The sequence below is a fragment of the Bos grunniens genome, chromosome 10, assembly GCF_055505025.1.
Source record: "Bos grunniens cultivar Pamir isolate PY7600 chromosome 10, Bosgru_T2T1.0, whole genome shotgun sequence".
Lineage (NCBI taxonomy): Eukaryota > Metazoa > Chordata > Mammalia > Artiodactyla > Bovidae > Bos > Bos grunniens.
In genome coordinates, this window is record NC_141174.1 from 30,325,076 (window position 1) to 30,350,079 (window position 25,004).

General features: G+C 37.0%; 1 protein-coding gene across 3 annotated transcripts in view; it reads right to left on the reverse strand.

Annotated features, from left to right (window-relative positions):
• Window positions 1-5,859: 5,859 nt before the first annotated feature.
• The window catches only part of MNAT1 (MNAT1 component of CDK activating kinase), a 210,418-nt gene continuing 191,273 nt past the window's right edge, over window positions 5,860-25,004 (reverse strand). For all 3 annotated transcript variants that reach the window (XR_015134235.1, XM_086320401.1, XM_086320404.1), the window contains one exon: window positions 5,860-6,322. Coding sequence is in view for 2 of the 3 variants with exons in the window: in XM_086320401.1 (XP_086176527.1) it covers window positions 6,202-6,322 (121 nt within the window). In the remaining variant the exon portion in view is untranslated. The remainder of the gene's footprint in view (window positions 6,323-25,004) is intronic.

The window sequence follows — 25,004 nt, forward strand, 5'->3', positions numbered from 1 at the left end:
TTTTTTATGCTCATTTGTTTACATACTGGCTATGGCTGCCCTCATTGTATAACACCAGAGCTGAGTAGTTAGCTGCAACACAGATGGGATATGATTTGCATCACTTCACATTGCTGCTCAGCACACTACAAATCAGTGACACGGTTATAACGCAACAGCATTTAAGTGCAACATATATTGCCAAGCTATAACATTTTATTTTACTATTATGAGTGTATATCCATCATTCCAAAACAACAAAAGTGGACATCCATGTTGAGCTTTTAAAGTATGGTAGAGTATGAACATTTTTGATACTGAATTAGATGATAAAGCATCCGTAACTGAGCTAAAGTAAAATATACTTTGACATTCCCAAAAGAACTACTACTCATCAGTATTTCCAAGTCACAGGCAAGCAACTGTCAGAAAAATTACATATTTAAACTGGAAATTCACAGTAGAATTTCCTTATAAAAAATGAAAGTGGGGCTACAACCAAAAAGTCTCCAAGTGACTTTTTTAAGTCAAGAAAGGAAAATTATTTACTGACGGAGAGTTAATTGTGTTTGTTTTGAAAGCAGGAGTCTTAAGAAATATGTCCAGAGAAAGCAAGTTTTGTTTAGGACTGTTAGCCTTTTGGCAAGGACAGTTGCCCAAAGAGTTGTGAACACTGGGAGTACCATCAATAGTCAAAATGGTAAATGAGTCCAAGTAGTTGTTTACTCTTGATGAGTTGATAGATGTTTCTAATACAGCTCAGTTCTTGCTTATTTGAGGTGTCAATTCTGAGTTTGAAGTTACTGAAGAATTAGCCTCTATGAATACTCTGCATGGAACTATTGGTGAATACTTTCAAAGAAGTTGAGGAAACAAATTCGGTAAAACTTGAAGCAGAATCTGATCTGTTATAACTAATGATGGTAAAAGAAAGTGTGAGGTTAAAAAAAAGATCTAGTGGAGAAACTTAAAAGCTTATGAAAATGTAAGGTGTTTAAAACCTATAGTTATTCACTGTATTATTCACCAGCAAGTACCTTGCAGCAATATTTGAATCTATCATTTGTTAATGAACCAGTAATGTCAATGATAAACTTCATTTGCTTTCATGGACTTTAATCATCCTCAAAGTCCTTCAATTTTGTCTGAAATTGAAGCCAAATTTCCTGACACTCTTAACCTAAGCTTGATTTGCTTAGCAACTGTAAAGTCTGACTGCAGGTTTTTGGGTTCATGGCCAAGACGGAAATTTTTCTTAACCAACCTTAAACACTTCTGAAATACTGAATGTCTTTGGAAGTTAGTTGCTAAAGGCTTGATAATATTTCTCAGATATATCAACCACAATTACAGGTCAAAAGTAACTAATGTGAAACATACTGCAAGAGTATGGAATGACTACATTTCTCATCTATCAAAAATTAAGGAACAAGGTTTCCGTTCTCACACATATTAGTGGATATATTTTTCTGAGTTTAGCATTTTTGGAACCTTGGTGCAAATGTAAAGAAATTTCCATGTTTCAGAACCCATTTAACTACAGCTGAACTTCTTCAACTGGAAGTGATAAATGTATTACTGTAATGACATGCAAAAAGGTAAATACCAAGGGGGGATTAAGAAAAGCCTTCCAAATGATGTACATGCTCAGTTAAAATCACATGTTCCAATATCTGGCAGTATCTGTCTGAAAAGACTTTTTTAAAGATGAAATATGTAAAATCTCATTACATATAACCATTAGCAGGTGACCAATTACAATTCATTTTGATGATGGGACACTTAGAACCCTAACTAAATTTAATCCCCCACCCCCGCAAAAGCACTATTAAAAATTTGTTGCTGCTGTTTAGTCATTAAGTCATGTCTGACTCTTTTCGACCCCATGGACTGTAGTCCGCCAAGCTTCTCTGTCCATGGAATTCCCCAGGCAAGAATACTGGAGTTAACTGCCATTTCCTTCTCCAGGGGCTCTTCCAGACCCGGGGATCGAACACAAGTCTCCTGTTTGGCAGGCAGATTTTTTACCACTGAGCCGCCTGGGAAGCCCACAAAAAAATGTACTCAATTATATTTTGAATTTTGTTAATTTAAAAAACTGTGCCAATTTATTTTATCTCATTTATCTACATAATGGCCTCAGTTTTGCCTCTTGGTCCAAAAAGCCTAAAACACATTTACTCTCTGGTTCTACAGAAAAAGTTTGCAGACCCCTGATCTAAATCATTAACTACAAATTCAAATGCCTTTAGCAGCTAGTAATATAAATAGATGAAAGCAATACATCGTAAGAAGTATAGGTAACAATGCAGGAGATGTAAGTTTGATCCCTAGGTCAGGAATTCCCTGCTGCCCACTCCAGTATTCTTGCCTGGAGAATCCCAAGGATAGAGGATCCTGGCAGGCTATAGACCATGGGGTCGCAAAGAGTCAGACACGACTGAGTGACTAAACGGCAACAGCAGCATACGGAGGTAATGAATTGGAACCTTTATTCCTTATTTAAAGACGCTTAAAATTATGTTGGGGTTCAACCCAACCTATCCTATGCAAAACCTTGGGGGCTAATGCAACCAGGAATTGCTAATTTGGGACTTCTAATTTTTCTTCCTCTCCCTCCTCGCCAAGTATATGTAGGTCAGGGGTCAGCAAACTTTCTGTAAAGGGCCAGATAGTACTGTAGGCTTGGTAAGGTATAAGGCGGCTTCCCAGGTGGCACAATGGTAAATAATCTGTCTGCTGACGGCAAGAGACGTTGGGTTCAATCCCTGGATCGGGAAGATCCCCTGGAGGAGGGCACAGCAACCCAGTCCAGTATTCTTCCCTTGAAAATTCCATGGACAGAGGAGCCTGGTAGGCTAGAGTCCAGGAACTCACGCACAAGCCATAAGTTCTCTGCTGCTTCTCAACTCTGCCATAGTAGACAAAAGGCAGCTGCAGACAATACTTAAAACACTGTATTTCAAAAAAAAATGTATGAAAAATTGAAATTTTAAATTCATATGCTTTTCATGTGTTAAAAAGTATATTATTCCTTTGGTTTCTTCCAGCCTTAAAAACATACAGACACCAAGTTTAGCTCATGGAGCATACAGAAACAGGAAGCAGCTAGATTCAGCCAAGGTTCTACAGCTTGCCTTCTCCTGGTCTAGATGTAGATAATAAATTTGCAAGTGGAATAAGAACTTTTTCCTAATACTGTACATCCATGTGCTAGGCTATAAATATTAAGTGTGGGTCAAAATGATGTTCCTATTTATACAAGTAAAGTGGTAAGATTCCTTCAGTCACCCCTTTTGGATGTGATACCTAGTAACTGAATTCTTGGTTAATCCATTAGAAAATGATGGCCAGAACACTCAGTAGATAGACTTTTTAACTTTGTTAATTTTTTTGACAAGTTTTCTGCCACTTTAGATTTTGAAATGATTACCCAAGTCACCTGTTCACAGACTAAAGTGAGAAGTTTAGATCAAATATTTATTGAAAGAAAGTAAGGAATACTAAGTAATAATACATTACAATTACCATGTAAATGTATTCAATACCATTAGTATCTGCTTAAAAGAGAGTGTAGTTAGTAGTCAAATCATGTTCTATGTAATGAATTCCTCAGAACTTTTATTAAAGATATCAACATGGTTATTTAGTTGATATCACTTATATCCCATATTAGAACTCAATCTATAAAATTTCCTCAAAGTCTTAAGAAGTTTGTCTACTCAGACTTGGTTTTACACAGCTGTTGTTTATAAGTCTGACAGTCATCTCTAGGACATGAACTATGCAGTTTAACCACTTGGGTTCAAACCCAAACTCTACTCCTTTTTAAATGTACTGACCTTTAGTAGGTTACTTAACCAAAGCATCCCCATTTGTTAAAATGGGGAAATAATACTAGCACTGTTACAAGGATTATTCACAAAGCATGAGGCACAGTGCTTCACAGATGGTTAATGCTCAGTAGTTGTTTCTGTGCTAGTGTTGTAAAACTTAGGAAATTCATGTAGATGAAAGACTTGTTCACACTTTTGGGAGAGTAAATCACTAAGATGGAGGATAATTTCATCAACATAGAATACTGTTATTTAGTAAATTGTTGCCATTAGGTTATCTTTCACCATTCCCTTTGATCTAATATGTCAGTTAACATGTTTAAATTTGGCCTGTTGAACAAAGTATAAAAATAGTAAGGGTAAAATAATTACAATGTATCCAGGTGGTAGAATTTAACTGATTTCCCAAACCGGGTGCAGGTAATTTCCACAATAATAAAGTAGGCTCAGAAAAAAAGTTTTGAAAGCCTTTGAAATATTTTGTTAATAATTAATTCATTCTATTTAAATACATCATACAAGGTACTGAGAATAAATAATAGTATTTATTTTTTAAAGACTGGATACCTTACTTTGGCAGCTGAGTACAGAAAATCCTTAACCACAAGTCCAATGTTCTCACTATTCTTTGAACAGATTTATGTGTTGTACTTAAAGTGCTAGTCCTCTATTGGGAAAAAACTAATGCTGGGGTGGCCAAAAAGTTCGTTCAGGTTTTTTTCTGTAAGATGTACAGGAAAACTCGAATTAACTTTTTGGCCACCCCAATAGATATGAAAAATAGGATGCAACCTAGTAGAGTATAGATAGAACTGCTGCTGCTGCTAAGTCGCTTCGGTCGTGTCCGACTCTGTGCCACCCCAGAGACGGCAGCCCACCAGGCTCTGCCGTCCCTGGGATTCTCCAGGCAAGAACACTGGAGTGGGTTTCCATTTCCTTCTCCAATGCATGAAGGTGAAAAGTGAAAGTGAAGTCGCTCAGTCATGTCTGATTCTTTGCGACCCCATGGACTGCAGCCTACCAGGCTCCATCCATGGGATTTTCCAAGCAAGAGTACTGGAGTGGGTTGCCATTGCCTTCTCTGATAGATAGAACTAGAGTTGGATTAAAAAAAAAAAAAAAACAACTCACCTGTGTTCTAATTCTGGATTGTGTGTATGATTTTAGCCTACTTAATTATTTGACGCCTTGATTTTCTCAATTATCAAAGACAGAAGGGTTGTAAAGATGAACATGCACTCCTGAAATTAATGCCTACTTAGTCAAATAAGATGGTGCTGTTACATATGAATATTCTACTCTAATGTAACCCACAAATTTTGTTTCACATAACTTTCCACTCATAAAACTAACATCTGTTGTAATGGAGATTTGATAGAAAATCCCTTAATTTCTTTGAAAAATGATATCCCATATGCAGTCGTCTAGGTAACAGACTCATACAAGGTTGAGATGCTACAAATATCCATCTTATCCACATCCAAACTCTGTAAGCAACATTCTGGGTGTACTCAAAGCCTTTGAAGTTTCAAAAGAAACTACACGGGGGTCTGCAATTTACTCATAGAGAAATTTCATTTAAAGTATATTCATTCCAGTCTCCAAGGTTTCATCATAAAATGAGCTCACATTGAGGTGAAAGGTGCCTTTTAAGTATTAAATTTTATTAACTTACTTCTTTGAATTTGTCATTAAAGCAGGTTAATACTCTGCTCTGGTTTATCCTAAGTGAGGCTCACAGCTGGGAACTATAACACACTGATCAAAGTTTGTCTCACTTTCCACTGCTCAAAACAGGCACTTAGTCCTTAATATTGAAAGACTGACATTATCACAGGTCAGGTTTTACTTGCCACAACCTGCTGGTAGAAGGAAATATATCCACTTGTCTGGACTAGTATTAAGAAGACATTGGGAAAAAAAAAATGGAACATTTTATGAGAAGAAATAATAGTCTTGGATATTAACACTAAATGTCGTATTCAAAATGGCATTTTTAAATGTGTTCAAGTAAAACACTGTAATAAGAGAAAAACCACAAAACTTAATATAAAGTCTAGCTTTATTTTTTAAAAGATTTTACAAGTCTGTCAACCTCAAACTCACATAGGTGAATTATTCATATCTTCCATCAGATGAGGCTTACGGCTTCAATCCTGCTCAGAAAAATATAAGTAAAAAATAAATCTTTTCCACAAATATTTATCCACTATATTACCCAGCTTAGTTCTGAAAATTTCTCTCTATAAATACTTTAACGCAGCTGCTAGTGGTAGGACTGTTGTTGTGCAGCTGTACATGGCTATAATTTTACAAGTCTGCCTTACTTTTGCTAGCTCTCTGGTTCGGCTCCAAAGGTCCAGATCTTATAGGGGAGAAATAAAGGTTAACTGGGCTGCCAGAAAAGCCCACTGAACGCATCCTGTAGTGCTCTGTGACAAGCCAGAGAAGAAGTATAGCCTCCAGCAAGGTCCTGTGGAGAGGCAGCTCTGACATGGTTTAAATACCTACAACAAAACAGAAAGTGTGGCGTTGACATAGAAAGCACATGTAAACTGGTAACACTTTAAAAGCAACAGTAAAACTGATTCAAAAGTCAAATTCTAGGACTGAAATGTTCAGACTTTATAAATGCATTGTTATCTTTTAAAAGGAAACTTACCAACTCTAAATTATAAAGCAAATTACATTAAGATCTAAAAACAGCTCTGAAGGAGTCTTCAAAAATAATACTTGCTATTAAAACATTCCATATTCCCAGTTTTCAGAACTGATTTATTTTGCTGGCTATTGTTTGGGTACCTAACTGCTGCTATCCTTCCTGGCATACACTTAATAAATGAATGCACATCATAATACTACTGTATTACTAAAATTTTACATAAATACTGAGTATTTTACAATAAATATGTTCTGGAAAAAAAATACCAAAACAAGTGATAAAGGGGAGAGAACATATTGGTTACTTCAAAATTACTTCAATATTACAAAAACATATTGTCTTCCTCCTACACAAAAGGAAATCTTAGAAAACTACATCCAAGAAATCTCTGAGACAGCCTGAGTTCAAAGGAATGTCTCGATTAGTAAATACAGAAGAGTCTTGATTAAATCTCAAAAGACTGTTACACACATGTCATTTAGCAATTAAAACTTTCTGCTTTGTATACCTGTTTGTATAAAGGTATACAAACAGGCCTTACAATGGGATAATCCTAGCTAAAGAGGGAAAACTTGTTAGCATGACTACCAGCACTGTCAGAAAACAAATATTTCCAGCTTTGCTTTAATGCCTAGTTTAAGAAACCACATTGTTTCTTCAGGCCTCAGGAAGTAAAGCAGCTTCACCCACTTTAGAATTACGGGTATGGCAAATGAATAAATCAGGTACCAGAACATTTTAATAACTTGGAAACTTTTCTATTCTCATTCATTCAGACTTCCTGTGTGTCAAAGTCTTGATGCATGAGCAACTTATTATTTCTAACATAATAACAAGTCTGTTTTTCATTTGTACCCATGTTTAATAAGCTTGTGTGATTAAAAAATATATGGCAATATAAAAGACCAAATAGAAAAAGTGGTCAAAGTAAGACACAGCATAAGCTCCTGGAATTGCCTATAATTTATTCACGCTGCCACAAATCAAGGTGTTAACTCAATTCTTTGCTTCTCCACCAAGGGTGAAAGAGGAAAGTAAAAGGTGAAAGAAAGTATTTATTGAGCAACAATCTCCAAACCTTTTTGATAGTATATTTATAGCAGTAAAAATATTTGAGCATGCATCTCCAAAATTTGTATACTTGTTTAACATTATACACATAAAGTATTAATATACACTATTAGTATATTAAGTGTTAAATATATATCATAGTATATATATGGGCTTCCCTGGTGGCTCAGAGGGTAAAGAATTTGCTTGCAAAGCGGGAGACCCAGGTTGAATCTCTGGTTCGGGAAGATTCCCTGGAGAAGGAAATGGAAACCCACTCCAGTATTCATGCCTGGGAAATCCCATGGACAGAGGAGCACCGTGGGCTACAGTCCATGAGGTTGCAAAGAGTCAGACATGACTGAATGACTAACACTTTCACTCCCCACCCACCCACCCACCCCACTCCCTGCCGCCCCACTGATGGCTCAGGTGGTAAAGAATCTGCCTGCAATGCAGGAGACCCAGGTTCAATCCTTGGGTCAGGAAGATCCCCTGGAGAAGGAAATGGCTACCTACTCTGGTATTCTTGCTTGGAGAATTCCATGGACAGAGGAGCCTGGTGGGCTACAGTCCATGGGATTGCAAAAAGTCAGACACTACTAAGCTACTAACACTTTTACTTTTCATAGTATATATACATACAATATATTAGTAAGTATATTATAATATATATATGAAATTTAAAACATTTAAAGGATGAAATTAAAATATTTAAATGAAAGTTCTAATATTTTCTCCTTATATCCTATCTTACATGTCCTGATGGGATGCATCCCACTTTGGAGACCACTGTTATTAAACAGTCGTTGTCAAACTCTTGATATAACCTTGGGTCCCATAGGATTTAAATGGGAATTCACCAAACCTAAAACATGGCCATAAAAGTATGTGCTTATTACCTTTCAGGATAAAATAAAATGTTCACTGTTAGGACTGATGCATGAGAAATAAGTGTTAAATCACCTCAGAAAGTAAAAACTAACCTGGAACAACATAAAATCAATTTCTCTTCACCAAGAAATAACTATCACACAAATAACAACACCACACAAATAGTAAGTGAATAATATTTCTACAGGTATCTTGGAAGTGAAATCTTCCATTCCTGATACAAGTTTCAAGCTAAGTTTTATCCATATCCTAGATAATGTTGTATCACCTTTTCCCTTTCCTCAGACCCGCAAAAGCACACTCTTAGCTCCAATGGCTGTTTAGCCAAGGCAAAATTCAAGTACCACAGTAGAATGTGTCAACCTTACAAAGCCAACGATCATAAATGAAGAACTGGTTTTCATAACTGAATACAAACCACTGTGCAACTAGCTGTTTTAATTCATCACATTTTGGTACAACTTGTTTCTGGGAAAGTTGAGTCATACCATCTCTGGCTTGGCAATTCAAGCATAAACTTGCAGTGTACATACAGCTTTTTACATGTTATCCTGAGAAACCTGAAACAGCTGCACTGCTGGCAGGAAAACAGAGGACCACCAATAAAATATCCAAAACAGTTGCATCTTTTAATTTATGACTGTGCAGTTTCCATAAAGAGTATATAAAACAGTTCAACTTTTTATAGGTAAAATGTAATAAACAGTCATACTCATTGATGTCATAAATGAGTTTTTAAAAGTTTATTTAAAATGATTAACTAGTGTTTGAAAATAGTATTTCTTGAACACGGTCATAATCTAGAGCAATGAGCAAATATTTTTAAACTTGAGTTATTAATGCTAAGTTGTAGATTCTCACTGCCAACATCAAGTCCATTAAAACTTCTCTGCATAGCATTGAAAACAATGCATTTCTCTTCTAGTAAATCACTGACATTAAACATATCTGTAAGCATGATTCTTTAAAGATCTGCTTACTTACATTGTTGTTTCTGATCTCCAGGGCTGTAGCTGCACAAAACAGTTATTGTTAAATATTTCAACCTATTTTCTCCATGGTAATCTACATTAATTTCAATTTAAAAAAATAAAACGGGCCACTCTTGTTATTCAACTGTGGGCTATTATTTTCTAAGTATCTTAAGTTCTTAAACCCTTTAATTATTGTGGTATACCAAAGAATTTTGAAGGATCTGCAACATTAAAACCACACAATGAGAATTTAGTGTTTTGCCTACTTTTTCACAGTAATCCACATCTGTGTTGTTTTAATTCTTTCATGACCGTTACAAGTACATCACTGAATAGGATTCCTGGGGTTTCTGGCAGAGGTCAGTATCATTTCATGTACACCTTTATACAACAGAATGAGGAAGAAGTCTTAGCCAAATTTATTTCCAAAAGTCAAGCTCAGTTGGATTTTGGAGCCTGAAGGTAATTGCTCTTACCATTAGCCAATCCCAGGACAGTATTTCTGTTTTTCATGGGTTTATTTTAAATACCTGTAAATCTTATAAGCAGAAACCAGGAAAGAAAAAAAGAAGGTTTGCTTATTTTGGTACCTATACCTTATTTTTACTGAAAGCAGACTAAATTCAAAGATTTAAAAATCATACCTTTGATTATTTTCTTAAATAAGGCTTAAAAAAAAAAGTATGTTTTCAAAAGCATGTCTACGATAATTCCTATACAAAGGGCATCTTATGCCTTCATTTACACTACATTTAAAGGGGCCTTCCTTTGCCATTACCCATCAAAATCTCTTTCAAACAGACTGTGGAGAAGGGGGAGGAAAAGGAGGGAATGGATCCTGAGAGGGGAGTAAGAAAGGATTAAGCATTAAGAAAATCACCCTTGAAAGTCTGTTCCTGAACTTTGATTTCCTACACTGTCATTTTCTTCTGTTACATTTAGCAGCTTTTGCTCCCAGAGAAGGTGGCATAATTTACACTTAGCTTCAGAAAGACTTCATTTTCTCAGTTCTTTAACATAAGGGAGCTCTCTGAAATTACTCTTTTACTATTACCCTTCCTTTAAAAAGCCCTATACTGACCATATGGCTGAAGTCTAGGACTCAGCTCATTTCAGTGCTATGCAACAGTTCTCTGAGTTCTCAGCTAGGGGCAGAGGGCAGGGGTTGTCACTCAGAACGAAGAGCAGTACTCTTTCCCTCCAGTCATAACTCCCTCATGAAAACCCTTGAAATGCTTTGGTTCCAGAGAATCAAAGAATCTCAGAATTTAAATTAAAATGAAAATATGAAGCTCATATTAGTTTCCTCCTCCTCAAATTACCAGGCCCTACAGAGAGTTTAAAAAAAAAAGTCCAACTTTTTAACTCTACTGAGTTATAAACTTGGACTGGTTCAAACTAAGAAAAGGAATGAATGAACTCTAGAGACGAAGACTTTCTTTTTACAAGGTGGCCCATTTTCTAAAGTCTGCATTTAAAGCCATCATATGTTAAAAAGTTCCAAGCAGTTCTGCCTCTCAGCATACAAAACTCTAATCTAACTACCATTAAAAGAGATCAGCCAACAGATCTCAGCTGTCAAGACCAAGAGCTCTTGTAAGAAATTCAGACAAAGCTATAAAAGATTTACCTTAACAATCTGAAGTCTATCTCTGATTGATTGAAAACAATCTGAGCAATAATATGCTCAGACAATTATCACTAAAATGCAGAAACATTCTAAAAACTGAAGTTAGTGCTCAGGTGTCCTAATCCAATCACAGTGTCAGAATAACAGAGGAAATGTCCACAGAGAGAAAATGATGACTGTGTATATTCTAAGATAAATGGAGAAAGTGCTACAAGTCAGAATAACTGTCCATAATTCTGAGGGCTGTTTGGTCATAAAAACATGTGGCTTCATGAACTCCAACCGAAAATATAAAAAACTTCCATAGTCATGATTCACTTTATTATCTTTATTATGTATTCTTCACTTTATTATCTAGATAGTAACTTGAATAAACTTATTAAAGCTGATCTCCGATTTACACTAATATAACTGGGACTCAAATGACCAATTATTCCAGACATTTAGACCACATGAACAACAAAGCTCAGATTTGGGAACTAAAAGCCACAAGGTGCCCAAGTAAGAGATAATTACAGACTATCTCAGGTAAGTCTTTCTGAATTATAACTGAAATAAATTATACAATTTATTACTATCAAAGAACACACATTTAAAACTTAAAACTCAACATTCAAAAAACTAAGATCATGGAATCCAGTCCCAACACTTCATGGCAAATAGATGGGGAAACTATGGAAACATAACGGAGTTTATTTTCTTGGGCTCCAAAATCACTGCAGATGGTGACTGCAGCCATGAAATTTAAAAACACTTGCTTCTTGGAAGAAAAGCTGTGACCAACCTAGACAGCATATTAAAAAGCAGAGACATTACTTTACCAACAAAGGTCCATACAGTCTAAGCTATGGTTTTTCCATTCGTTATGTATGGATGTGAGAGTTGGAATATAAAGAAAGCTGAGTGCCAAAGAACTGATGCTTTTGAACTGTGGTTGTTGGAGAAGATTCTTGAGAGTCCCTTGGACTGCAAGGAGATCAAACCAAAGGAAATAAGTCCTGAATATTCATTGGAAAGACTGATGCTAAAGCTAAAGCTCCAATACTTTGGGCACCTGATGCAAAAGAACTGACTTGGGAAAGACCCTGAAGCTGGGAAAGATTTAGGCAAGAGGAAAAGGGGACGACAGAGGATGAGATGGTTGGATGGCATCACCAACTCAATGTACATGAGTTTGAGCAAGCTCCAAGAGTTGGTGATGGAGAGGGAAGACAGGTGTGCTGCAGTCCATGGGGTCGCAAAGAGTTGGACACAACTGAGCAACTGAACTGAACTGAACTGAAAGAACACCCTAGTTATTTTAAGTCAAGGTAGCTATTACTGAAAGTTAATATAGCTACATAGTGAAAGCAGTATTTCCTTGATTTGCATGCGAACTACTTGAAAACATAAAAGATATAGCTCATTCTAGTTTGTCTAATATAATGTTTTACTATGATTTTCATGCTAGTAACAGATGTATGCTGGAAGTTTTATCACATCTTTATAAAAGAAGAAACAGTAATTTTTCTCCAAGTGTGGGGCACGTAAAAAAGGGGAAAATTCACATGTATGCAGCTCATTCATTCTTAAAAAAACAAACAAAAAAATTACTCAGTATCTACTATTTGCCAGGTTTTGAAGCAACTCTGAGAATAAAACAGACAGCAAAGACTCCATGCTCTCATGAAACTTGTAATTCAGTAGGGAAAAAAAAAGATGTTAAATATCATGAAAAAGAAAGACATGGCTCTATGGGTGTGAACAAAAAGGGAAACCAACATGAACAAGTTTAGAAAATGAAATTAGAGTTAAGCTTCGATCCAAAGGATGAGGAAGAGTCGGTAAGCAAGGCAAAAGGAGTAGAGAAATAATCCAGCAGAGGGAAGAACTTAGATGAAGCAGTAAGGAGCCACGGCACATATTGAGAATACAAGGAAAAGGTCACTACAGCTCAGGATGAGGCTAGACATGTAGGCAGAAAATACCCAAAACAAGGCCTTATGGAAATGTTAAGAACTGTGAATTTTATTCAAAGAACAATGCGAAGCCACTGAAAAGTTATTAGGAAGCTGGTAATCTAAATAGGCTAGTTTGGCAGCACAGTGGATTAGAGAAGCAGAAGTTGACTGTAGAGATACTCTTTATGAGAATGCTTCTCTATTCCAGGCTTGAGAAGCGGTGCCTGGATTAGAGTGGTGGCAGTGGAAATAAAGGAAAGTACTAGTTCAAGGGGTTTCCCTGCTGGCTCTGTGGTAAAGAATACGCTGCCAATGCAGGAGACGCAGGAGACTGGAGTTCGATCCCTGGGTCAGGAAGATGCCCTGAAGGAGGAAATGGCAACCTGCTCCAGTATTCTTGCCTGGAAAATTCCATGGACAGAGAAGCCTGGCAGGCTATAGTCTGGGGTTGGTGGAGGGGAGGGGGTCCGCAAAGAGTCAAACACAACTGAGTGACTGAGTGTGCAGCACACACTAGTTCAAGAGATATTTAAACATCAACTGAATATGGGAGAATGGAAAGGGAAGGGAAGGACTTCCAACTGTCTAGTCAATTTCCAGCTCTCTAGTCACGTAGAAAAAGAAAGATGCCCTCAGAGAGATAATGGAAAACTGGAAGAGAAGCAAACTGCAGTGGGACAAGACAGAAGGGAAAAACTGTGAGTTTAATTTTGGACTTGAGTCTGAAGTGATTATATATAAGAAATACATGAGTTGAGATACAGAGCAGTAGCTGGATATATGGGCCAAGTACTAAGAATAAAATTATGGAATGAACATAATTTGGGGGTATGTAGATGGTATCTGAAACCATAAGAGTGAATACTTAATATTTAAGGTGAGGAGACAGAACGAGAAGGGAAAGGACTGGGGCAAAGGCCTAGAGGACTGCAGGGTATAACTGTGATGAAAGCAGCTGTGGCAGTTAATTGTACATGTCAACATAAAATTATGTCGAATGAGCCACAGGGCACCCAGATATCTGGCTTACCATTACTTCTGCGTTTGTCTAAGTATACCCCATACAATCTCTTCCCTTAGACTTACAAAGAAGATAGATGCAAGAGACACATAAGTCACTTGGAAAAGAGTTAGAACCTGCTACTCGTGCCTCTCCCTTCTTGTAATTTTAAGGAGATAATAATAGCAAAGGCAGAAAACCTATGACATTTCTCCATCTAGGGGCTCCAAGGGGCCTACTCATAGTACTTATAGCAGTAGTGTTTCTTACAGCAAAAGAACAATAGGAATAGCCCAAGTGAATACTGATAGGAGAATGGACAATTGTTAAAATGATAATCGTCATATTCAGGGTGACTGAATCTCTGATGTTAGGTGGAACCACAGTGGGAGTAAGAGAAATGCACACAGGTAATTTGAACAGCACTGATTTGCTCCATTTCATAAGTTAATAAGTAGAATTCAAAACACAAGACTTGAAGGAGCAGAGGGGAGAGAAGCAACGAGAATGGAAACAATTCAGCAACTGTTTTATTATCACTCTTTGTAATGTATATATAGTATATAATTTCTACGAAATATTTCATTTGAAAAAGAGTGGTGCAAAATATAGTCACAACCACAGCTGCCATTAATCCAGTCAACAATCTGCCTGGAAACACTAAACCATCTCTAGTTGACCTTTATTTCATCAATAATTATTAATTATAGCTACTTTAATTCCATTTGTAATAATTCATGTTAATGATAATAATCTGTCTTAAAGTATATATAATACCAAAACATGCTACATTCGTATTATTCTTTCCACTGTTTTAGTGGACTCCCTCCTGGTTTCCATGCAAAGTCAATACATTAATTTAAGATAAGAAAGTAATCAGATTTATCTGGAAAAACTATTTGAAGATTACATATATAAATAGCAGGGCTAAGGATTGATCTCTGGTTAAAAAGCTGATCTACTAAAGCAGCAGAAACAAAGTGATGGATGAAATCAGTTAAGTGGTCAATGAGACTTCAGCCAAAGCCCTGACAATCTGGAATTTTTCCCCACAATAATGCACCAAATTTCTATTTCTTTATTAGTATGAGTGTGAAGTCAAGTAGGCCTTAGAAAGCATCACTACAAACAAAGCTAGTGGAGGTGATGGAATTTCAGTTGAGCTATTTCAAATCCTGAAAGATGATGCTGTGAAAGTGCTGCACTCAATATGCCAGCAAATTTGGAAAACTCAGCAGTGGCCACAGGACTGGAAAAGGTCAGTTTTCATTCCAATCCCAAAGAAAGGCAATGCCAAAGAATGCTCAAACTACCACACAATTGCACTCATCTCACACGCTAGTAAAGTAATGCTCAAAATTCTCCAAGCCAGGCTTCAGCAATATGTGAACCATGAACTTCCAGATGTTCAAGCTGATTTTAGAAAAGGCAGATCAAAAACAGAGATCAAATTGCCAACATCCTCTGGACCACAGAAAAAGCAAGAGAGTTCCAGAAAAACATCTATTTCTGCTTTATTGACTATGCCAAAGCCTTTGACTGTGTGGATCACAATAAACTGTGGAAAATTCTGAAAGAGATGGGAATACCAGACCAACTGACCTGCCTCTTGAGAAATCTGTATGCAGGTCAGGAAGCAACAGTTAGAACTGGACATGAACAACAGACTGGTTCCAAATAGGAAAAGGAGTACGTCAAGGTCGTATATTGTCACCCTGCTTATTTAACTTCTATGCAGAGTACATCATGAGAAACGCTGGACTGGAAGAAGCACAAGCTAGAATCAAGATTGCCAGGAGAAATATCAATAACCTCAGATATGCAGATGACACTGCCCTTATGGCAGAAAGTGAAGAGGAACTAAAAAGCCTCTTGATGAAAGTGAAAGAGGAGAGTGAAAAAGTTGTCTTAAAGCTCAACATTCAGAAAACGAAGATCATGGCATCCAGTCCCATCACTTCTTGGGAAATAGATGGGGAAACAGTGGAAACAGTGTCAGACTTTACCTTTTTGGGCTCCAAAATCACTGCAGATGGTGACTGCAGCCATGAATTTAAAAGACACTTATTCCTTGGAAGAAAAGTTATGACCAACCTAGATAGCATATTCAAAAGCAGAGACATTACTTTGCCAACAAAGGTCCGTCTAGTCAAGGCTATGGTTTTTCCAGTGGTCATGTATGGATGCGAGAGTTAGACTGTGAAGAAAGCTGAGAGCCAAAGAATTGATGCTTTTGAACTGTGGTGTTGGAGAAGACTCTTGAGACTCCCTTGGACTGCAAGGAGATCCAACCAGTCCATTCTGAAGGAGATCAGTCCTGGGCGTTCTTTGGAAGGAATGATGCTAAAGCTGAAACTCCAGTACTTTGGCCACCTCATGTGAAGAGTTGACTCACTGGAAAAGACTGATGTTCGGAGGGATTGGGGGCAGGAGGAAAAGGGGATGACAGAGGATGAGATGGCTGAATGGCATCACTGACTCGATGGATGTGAGTTTGAGTGAACTCCAGGAAATGGTGATGGACAGGGAGGCCTGGAGTGCTGTGATTCATGGGGTCACAAAGAGTCAGACACGACTGAGCGACTCAACTGAACTGAACTGATGAAACATACTGGGATGGTACTAAGGCTAACAGCCTAGATGGAGAAACCAAATTCAATTCCTTTCCTCATTAAGTACCCTCCTAAGTTTGCAAAAGGAAAACTCTCCCCATTGCTGTGGTTTTCTGCTGACTACAGACTCTAAATTAAATATAAAATCATGTCAGTCTTCTTCCCTGTACCATTTTCCTCTTTGTCCCTGTACCAGATAAATATATAAAGACATCAAGGTTTAGTAGAAAGGACAAAGAGTTTAGAAACACATGCATTTGGGTTTGCATCCCTCCTTGGATAATTACTAATATCATGATTTGGAAAGTTCTTTTATTTTTCAAACCTCATCTTTTTTTTTCCCCCTATAAAAGGGAGACTAATACCTCATACTATTTTTTAGAAGGTTAAATTAAAAAAATATATATGTAAAGCATACAGCACAGAAAAGACATTTGATAAAGTACAGGGTCCATGTCAACCTACATATTCTTTGACACTATTAATACAAAGTAAGCTTTCATAAGGAATAGGCTTTTCACAGCCCAAATTTCCCAAGTCTTTACCTTCCACTAATCAACATGTACTTCTTTCCAACAGAAACCTTCATCTGCTCTCATATCTACTCCAAAAATAACAATATCGCCTCTCTCTTCCCCTTTTTACTATACCCCAATTATGAAGCTCCAAGTGGAGGTTCTGGTTTTGATTTTTTAAATTAGACAAATTAGGGGACCTTCCCTGGTTGTCCAGTGGTTAGGACCTGGGTTCAGTCCTTGGGTCGGGAAGATCCCCTGGAGAAGGAAATGGCAACCCACTCCAGTATTCTTGCCTAGAGAATCCCATGGACGGAAGAACTTGGTAGGCTACAGTCCATGGGGTCGCAAAGAGTCAGACACAACTGAGCAACTTCACTCACTCAATAGAGTTACCCAATGAGGCTAATACCTACATGTTAAAAGACAAATAGGAAAATTTTACATACATATATATATAATATATATAATACACTTATATATTCAGAAACATATGTGCAGATCTATATTTCATAAATCCAATTCGCACCCTAGAATATTTTATTTCAAAAGTTAAATTGCTATATTATTTCCACCCTCACTTCCTTTTCCTCCTCTTATTCTTCATATCCCACTCCTACGAACTGACCCTTTCTCTGTCCTTGCCCTCCTCAACATCTTCCTCCACTCTCTCTATATCTGGAGACAGCCTCCAGCTGTGAAATGCTCTTAGCCTCGGTTTCCATAACAATACCTGTAATTTGGATCACACTTCTAACTGCTTTGACACTTGATTCCCCAAATTTCTCTTCTTCAACCTGCTTCCTAATTTACTAGTTTCCTTTTTGACTGACTTTCTCTTCTTCTATTCTGGATTCCATCTCTGAAACATTCGGCTTCATTCACCACCTCTGTTCTAAATACTAAACCCTATGGTTCTATCCTTTGCCCTTTTGCCCTTGTGTTTGTGTCTCACACTAGAAATTTAATATTTTCATAATTGAACTCATCTTCCTTTACAAACCTACCCCTCTGTGTCTCTTATTCCTCTTAACAGTTTCAGTGTAGTCCTAATGTCATTTTGGATCCTCTTTCTCTCCCATACGAATAAGAAACTGTATCACAGTATCTCTCTACAAACATCTATTTACCTCTCACATAATCTTCATTGCCACTGTGATTATCTTATTTCAGCTCCTTAGTATCTCTTTCATGGACTACTGCTAAAAGTCTCTTAACCGAGCTCCCTATTTCCAGTATGGTCTCCTCACACCATACCTTTGTTTAGGCCGTTTCATTATTTTGGGATGACCTCCCCACTGCCTGTCTTCCAAAGCCATGGTTCAAATATCAATCCCTCAATTCTGAACAGAAACATGAGAAGCTTCCCTATGCAACAAAGAAACATGTACACATAGAATATATACTACAACAAATGAAAATAAAATAACTAAGTTTAAAAGGAAGAAAATGCTCAAGTGCCAGATATTACAGTGGAACACAAAGTCAGAACATGAGCAGAAGCTGAAGTTCAGAAAAGTGCCGGGTCCCAGTGATTTGACATCTACCCAGGAACAGATGACAGACTGTAGGAAGCTGGAACTTGGCTTGGCTCCCTCCATATAAACTGAATGCACAAAATGCTGTCCATCCCATCTGTAAAACAACTTTTTGGGAAATTCTGCTTATTAGCCTGGGACAGTTGTTAGGGGCATTGGCCAAAAATAATTCATACACGCTGCTACTGCTGCTAAGTCACTTGTCGTGTCCGACTCTGTGCGACTCCATAGACGGCAGCCCACCAAGCTCCTCCATCCCTGGGATTCTCCAGGCAAGAACACTGGAGTGCGTTGCCATTTCCTTATCCAATGCATGAAAGTGAAAAGTGAAAGTGAAGTCGCTCAGTCGTGTCCGACTCTTAGAGACCCCATGGACTGAAGCCTACAAGGCTCCTCCATCCATGGGATTTTCAGGCAAGAGTACTGGAGTGGGGTGCCACTGCCTTCTCCGAATTCATACATGAGAAATCATAATACCCAAGCCTACTTTACCCCCAGGAAATTAAGAACAGTAATTGGTCCAGATTCAGTAAACCCAATAGGACCTTGGCAGAAGCAAATGTGAATCTCTACATCAGCGTGCTTCCACAATCCAAGGCTCACAGGAAAGCAACTCCCACTAAAAAGAGTTCATAGTTAAAAAGAAGAAAAAAATGAAGCTCATTTATAAAAAGTCAGAAGACACAAACAACCAATGGCAAGACTAACACTCAAACACGTGGTTAAGAGAAACTGAAAGAAACATTAAAGGAAGCATATTTCATGTCAAAAGAGATGAAGAAAGAAATAATGCCTTAAGACAAGAAAAACATAAAAGGAACATACATTCTCTTTTTAAAAAAACTCCATCAGCAATATTTGGAACAAAAGCATCAATGCACAGATTAAGCGGCTGATTATCCACAGACAGACAGAAAATGAGTAAACTGGAATTCCACACATGTAGAAAACACAAAGAATTTAGCAGAGCTTAAAAAGATGGAAAATATGAAAGAAGCACTAAAGAAGATAGCAAGGTGAAAATTGGGAGGAGCAATTTTTGGGAAGAACAAAAATTGGGAAGATATTTCTCAAGATGAAAATTGGGAAGAGCATGATATGAGGGATAAAGAGCAAAAAACACTACCACCGCCACCACAAAATGATAACAAAAAAATAAAGGATAATAGAAGGGGGAGTCTAAGATTAAAGCATTCTAAAAGGCCTTTCCTCTGTTCAAAAGGGAGAGAGATATTACCTTTAGACTTCTGAAAAATAATACCTGTTAATTCTGGGTAGCAGAATTATATGTATTTATTCTCTTTACTTCTCTATGTTTAAATTATTTAACAACATTTTTAGATGTAAACTCCTCTAAATTGATCAGGTAGAATTACTTCCTCCTACTCTGAATTTGCACAGCACTTTATCTCTGCCTCTCTTGTAAGTATCATGGCTCTTTATACACATTACATATTCTCTTTGAGATAAGTTTCTTGATAGCAAGATAAAAATCTATTCACTAAATAACCATCGTTTAAAAAAAAATCATCTGAACTTGTAAGTAGAGGGTAAAAAACTTTTGAAACTAAATCACCATTCTTGTTATTTAAGGATCTAAAGAATGGTCATGAAAATAGGTGTCAAGTAAAAATATACAGGACATGAAAAGAGTTATCACCACAAATTTTGAAGCTTTGGAGGAAGATGACAGAAGATTAAATGGAAGACAGGCTGTGTACATCATTTACAGAGGAAGACAGAACGGTTTCCTGGAAATCAGAAGATGTCCACAATAATGACAAAGATGGGCATAATGTAGAGTGTAAAATGACATTATTTCGGGCTTCCCTGGTGGCTCAGTGGTAAAGAATCTGCCTGCCAAAACAGGAGACACAGGTTCAATCCCTGATTGAGGAAGACTCCAAATGCTTGCTCCAAAACTATTGAGCCTGTGTTCTAGAAGCCAGGAACTGCAGCTACTGAGCCCACATACAGCAGCTACTGAAGCCTGCGCCCTCGAGTCGGTGGCTCCACAAGAGAAGCCAAAACACAATGAGAACAATGAGAAGCCAAAACGCAATGAGAACAATCCAGCTAGAGCAGCCCCCGCTCGCCACAACTAGAGAAAAGTAGGAGCAGAAACAATGACCCAGCACAGCCAAAAATAAATAAATTTTAAAAATTGTTTTTAAAAAAAGACATTATTTAAAATTAAAATGTTCATATTTTCATAAATAGGCATATTTGAAAATTGCTTTGAGATTTTATTATCCTCTGTATCATATGCTGAACTCTCAACGTGTTAACCAGTTTTATACTCAAAGACACATACTATAATGGGGCAAAGCTATAAATGCAAAGGAAAACAAGAAATTTAAACAGAAGTAGACACACCCAAAGCTAGATATTTTGTAAGATATTTATTTTTCCTTTCAAAGCACCTTCTCAAAAGTTCTATTTCATACACTGGAATCTGAATCATGTTGACAACTTCGATAAATCTCTAAAGCAAACAATAACAAGAAAAGACAAAGTCAAGTGGATAAAATAACTGATGCTTTTCTTAAATATGGAAAATTCTATTTTCCAGCAAGTAAAAACAGGTTAATAAAATATCTACTCAAGGGACCAGTGACTATAAGCAGTAAAATCTGAATAAAACTCCAAGAGTTCTGGTTTAATGCATAACAATTTCAAGTTTTTAAGAAGCATTTTTAATACTTAAGTACAGAAAACTTGCACTCTCTTCCAAAGCAAAACCACAGCATCACTTTGGGAAAAAAATAATCTATGCCCATTATCATAAGCAATGTGCTAATGCAATCAATTTTTACCAAAACTGAAGTTTTTCTGGAATAGAATGCCTCAATAGATTAGTCAGTCAGTGGGTTAATACCATTTGGACCAAAAACTTCATGTGTAAAGAAAATACTTTCCTCTTATTTAAAAAATTATAGCCTTATTTTCAGTATTCTGATTTGCTTCCAGACTACATTTTTTAGCAATGCGTTATGCCTTTGCACATGCTGGTATAATATTTTAAATAAAAACATGTTTTAATCAGTTACATATGACTTATTTGGAAAATCATAAGTTTTTAAAGTTTAATTTTGCAAAACCAGCTTTAATAAACTATAAAACTTCTTTATAATTAAACACTTACAATTTCTTATTTTATTACTTTAAAAGATTAAAGAAAGAAAGAAGCCCTGTTTTTTTCCTGAATTCTACCTTTTGGTAGAAAAATTATTTTTATCTGTCATTCCAGAGTTCATAAAACAAGCCAGATAATACTCTTTATCTCTAGATCATGCTTTGAGGTAGACCTGCCATAATGAGTCAGCAAAAGTAAAAAAGAAGTAAAATACAAACTAAGATCATTCACGATATTTGTTGCTATTGTTATTTAATCACTAAGTCATGTTTGACTTTTTTGCTACCCCATCAGGCTCCTCTGTCCATAGGATTTCCCAAGCAAAAATACCAGAGTGGGTTGCCATTTCCTCCTCCAGGGGATCTTCCTGACCCAGAGATCCAACCCGCATCTCCTGCATTGCAGGCAGATTCTTAACTGCTGATCCACCAGAGAAGCCCCCATTCATGATATATTTTGTTCCTGATTGGCCTCCATTTATAAAACCTAATGTTTTGTGGAACTGAAAATTATTTTATTTGAAATGATATAAAATAAATACCAAGGGAATTCAACCCTATCTTTTAAAGACACACTTAAAATTAATTCTACATGTGGTTATTGAAAATAAATTTTAAATGTTTTGTAAAATAAATGAGAGGAATAGTGGGTAAACACGGCATAGGCAGTCCAGTAAGGGTAGTAACACAGAATCCTAAAACTCGAAGGGAACATTAGAAATCATTTTATCTCACTGCTCATTAACAAATAAAGCAAGCCAACCATGCCAAGATACAACTCTTCCCAGCAGCAGATGGGCACAGGCTGTAGGACCTCCCTGGGCCCTGCAGACAGGCACCTGAGGACTGGGCCATGCCCATCAGTGGGCTAGCAATTCCCTAGTGCCCCCAAGGCAGCACAACCAGCTGTGCTAGGAAATGGCACACCCACCAGCAACTAGCAGCCTGTACACAAGGCAGGGCCTGGCATCCAACAGGCAAGGGGGATAGTATTATCTACCAGTACACCCACAGTAGTCAAGCCTCCTCAACAGAAGAGCCTGTATACCCCAGTACGGGAGAAGCCCGATAGCCTATGACTCTGGTAACCGGAGAGGAGTGTGCTGCTGAGCCTCACGGGACATTTCCTAGTAAGACCACTTCTCCAAGATCAGGAAATGTAACCAACCTACCTAGTACATAGAAATAAAAACAGAATTAGACACAATGAGACAACAGAAGATTATGTTCCAAAAGAAGAAACAAGATAAAACCTCAGAAGAATTATGCAGAGTGAAAGAAAGCAATCTATCCAAGAGTTCAGGGTACTGATCATAAAGATGCTCCATAAACTGAGGAGAAAAATGGATGAGAACAATGAGAAGTCTAATAAAGAACTAGAAAATATAAAGAAGAATCAAACAGCTGGAGAATACAGTAACTATAAGAAAAACACACCCACACACTGGAAGGAATCAACAGTATGATTAAATGATAAAGAGGAATGGATTACTGAAGTGAAGGAAAAAGTAGTGAAAATCACAGAAGTGGAACATAAAAAAGAATACATAATGTGGACAATTTAAGAGACAACCAGAACAATGTCAGGGCTTTCCTGCTGGCTTAGCAATAAAGAATCCACCTGCCAATGCAGGAGACACATGTTCCATCCCTGCATCGGGAAGATTCCCTGGAGGAAGATTACAAGAATGTAATACACAACACAGGGAATATAGCCAATGTTTTATAACTTTCTATGCAGTACAATCTATAAAAATATCGAATCACTATGTTGTTCACTTGAAACATATATAAGTCAACTATATATCAAAAAAAAAAGATCGTCTTTTTCCTGGCAAACAGCTGTAAACATAAGTCAAAGTACCTGATTCTTTTCTTACATAATAATGTTTTTCATGATACATTATAGATTCAAAAAATTGATTTTTTTAAAACATGGAAGTGCACCTATGTCTCAGAAAACATTTCTGAACATAGGTGGCTATTGTTTTGGAAATCCCCTTATTTCTAAAGAAGTTTACCTTGAACAAGAAAGTATACTGCTGAGACCTGACGGTGAAAGCACTTGAGCCTAAAGGATGCTATTAAGTGGTACTTAGTAGCTTTAAAACTCTGATTCATATCTTCACATTAGCTCCTTAATTGCAGTGACTGAATTTTTCATTAGGTGACCAAATACTTATTTTATTGGCTTTGGGAAACTGTTATAATTGTATTTACAGTAAAAATTTTCTAAAGATTTAGTCTCTCACAGTGAAGAAAGCCTTAACACTCAATAGCTATGTTTGTGTGAAAACTCTTTGAGTTCCCATTATTTATTTTTTCCTATGAATAGTTAAGACAATAAAATGGTTCTCAGCAAGTCAGAAAATCAGAGATAATTCCTCATAAAAAATTATTAGTGCTAGAAACCAAAACTGAAGTGCCTGGCTTTACCAGAACTTAGACAATTTGTACTTTTGTAATTCTTAGGAGATTTTGCAATTCTTAAGGAATCAGGAGAAAATCAGTTTTTATGCTAGTAAAAATCAACATACTCTGCAAATTTTAAAAAACGGTCATATGTTGGCTACTTTGGGCAAATGTTTTAGATATTACCAAAACAGGAAACTAAAGCTCTCACATTTAATATTTTAAAAATAGCACAGCATGCTCAAATCAATATTTCACATGTAATGGAGCACACAAATGTCTGTCAATGTGTTACAAGTAAATAGAAATGAAACTCAAATATTTAACTAACTATATGGCATAAGAGAGGGAAGTCCTGCAAAGGATAGAAATCACCTAACATTCATTAGAGATATTCAAACACTGAATATGGTTAAGAATATCTATTAAATAACTCTATTTCTACATAAAATAACATTTTATAAAAAACAATCAAGACCATAAAATGTCAAACATTATAAGTACTTAAGTAATTATGTGATAAGGATGTTTTAACATTGCAGAATCATAATAGTACATTATGTGCAGCACTGGAGCAGTGGCTGCGCAGTGCTGGAGCCACTGGAGCAACTCTGAGGAGATACCCAACGTCCAAGGGCAAAGGAGAAGCCCCAGCAAGACTGTAGAAGGGGCGAAACTGCGTTTACCAAACCCCACACCCGTCAGAGATGCTCAGAGGGCTCAAACATACCTTGTTTGCACCAGGACCCAGAGACCCCACAGAGACTGAGACAGAACAGTGTTTGATTATCTCCTGAGGAGATATGAGTCAGCAGTGCACTGCTGCA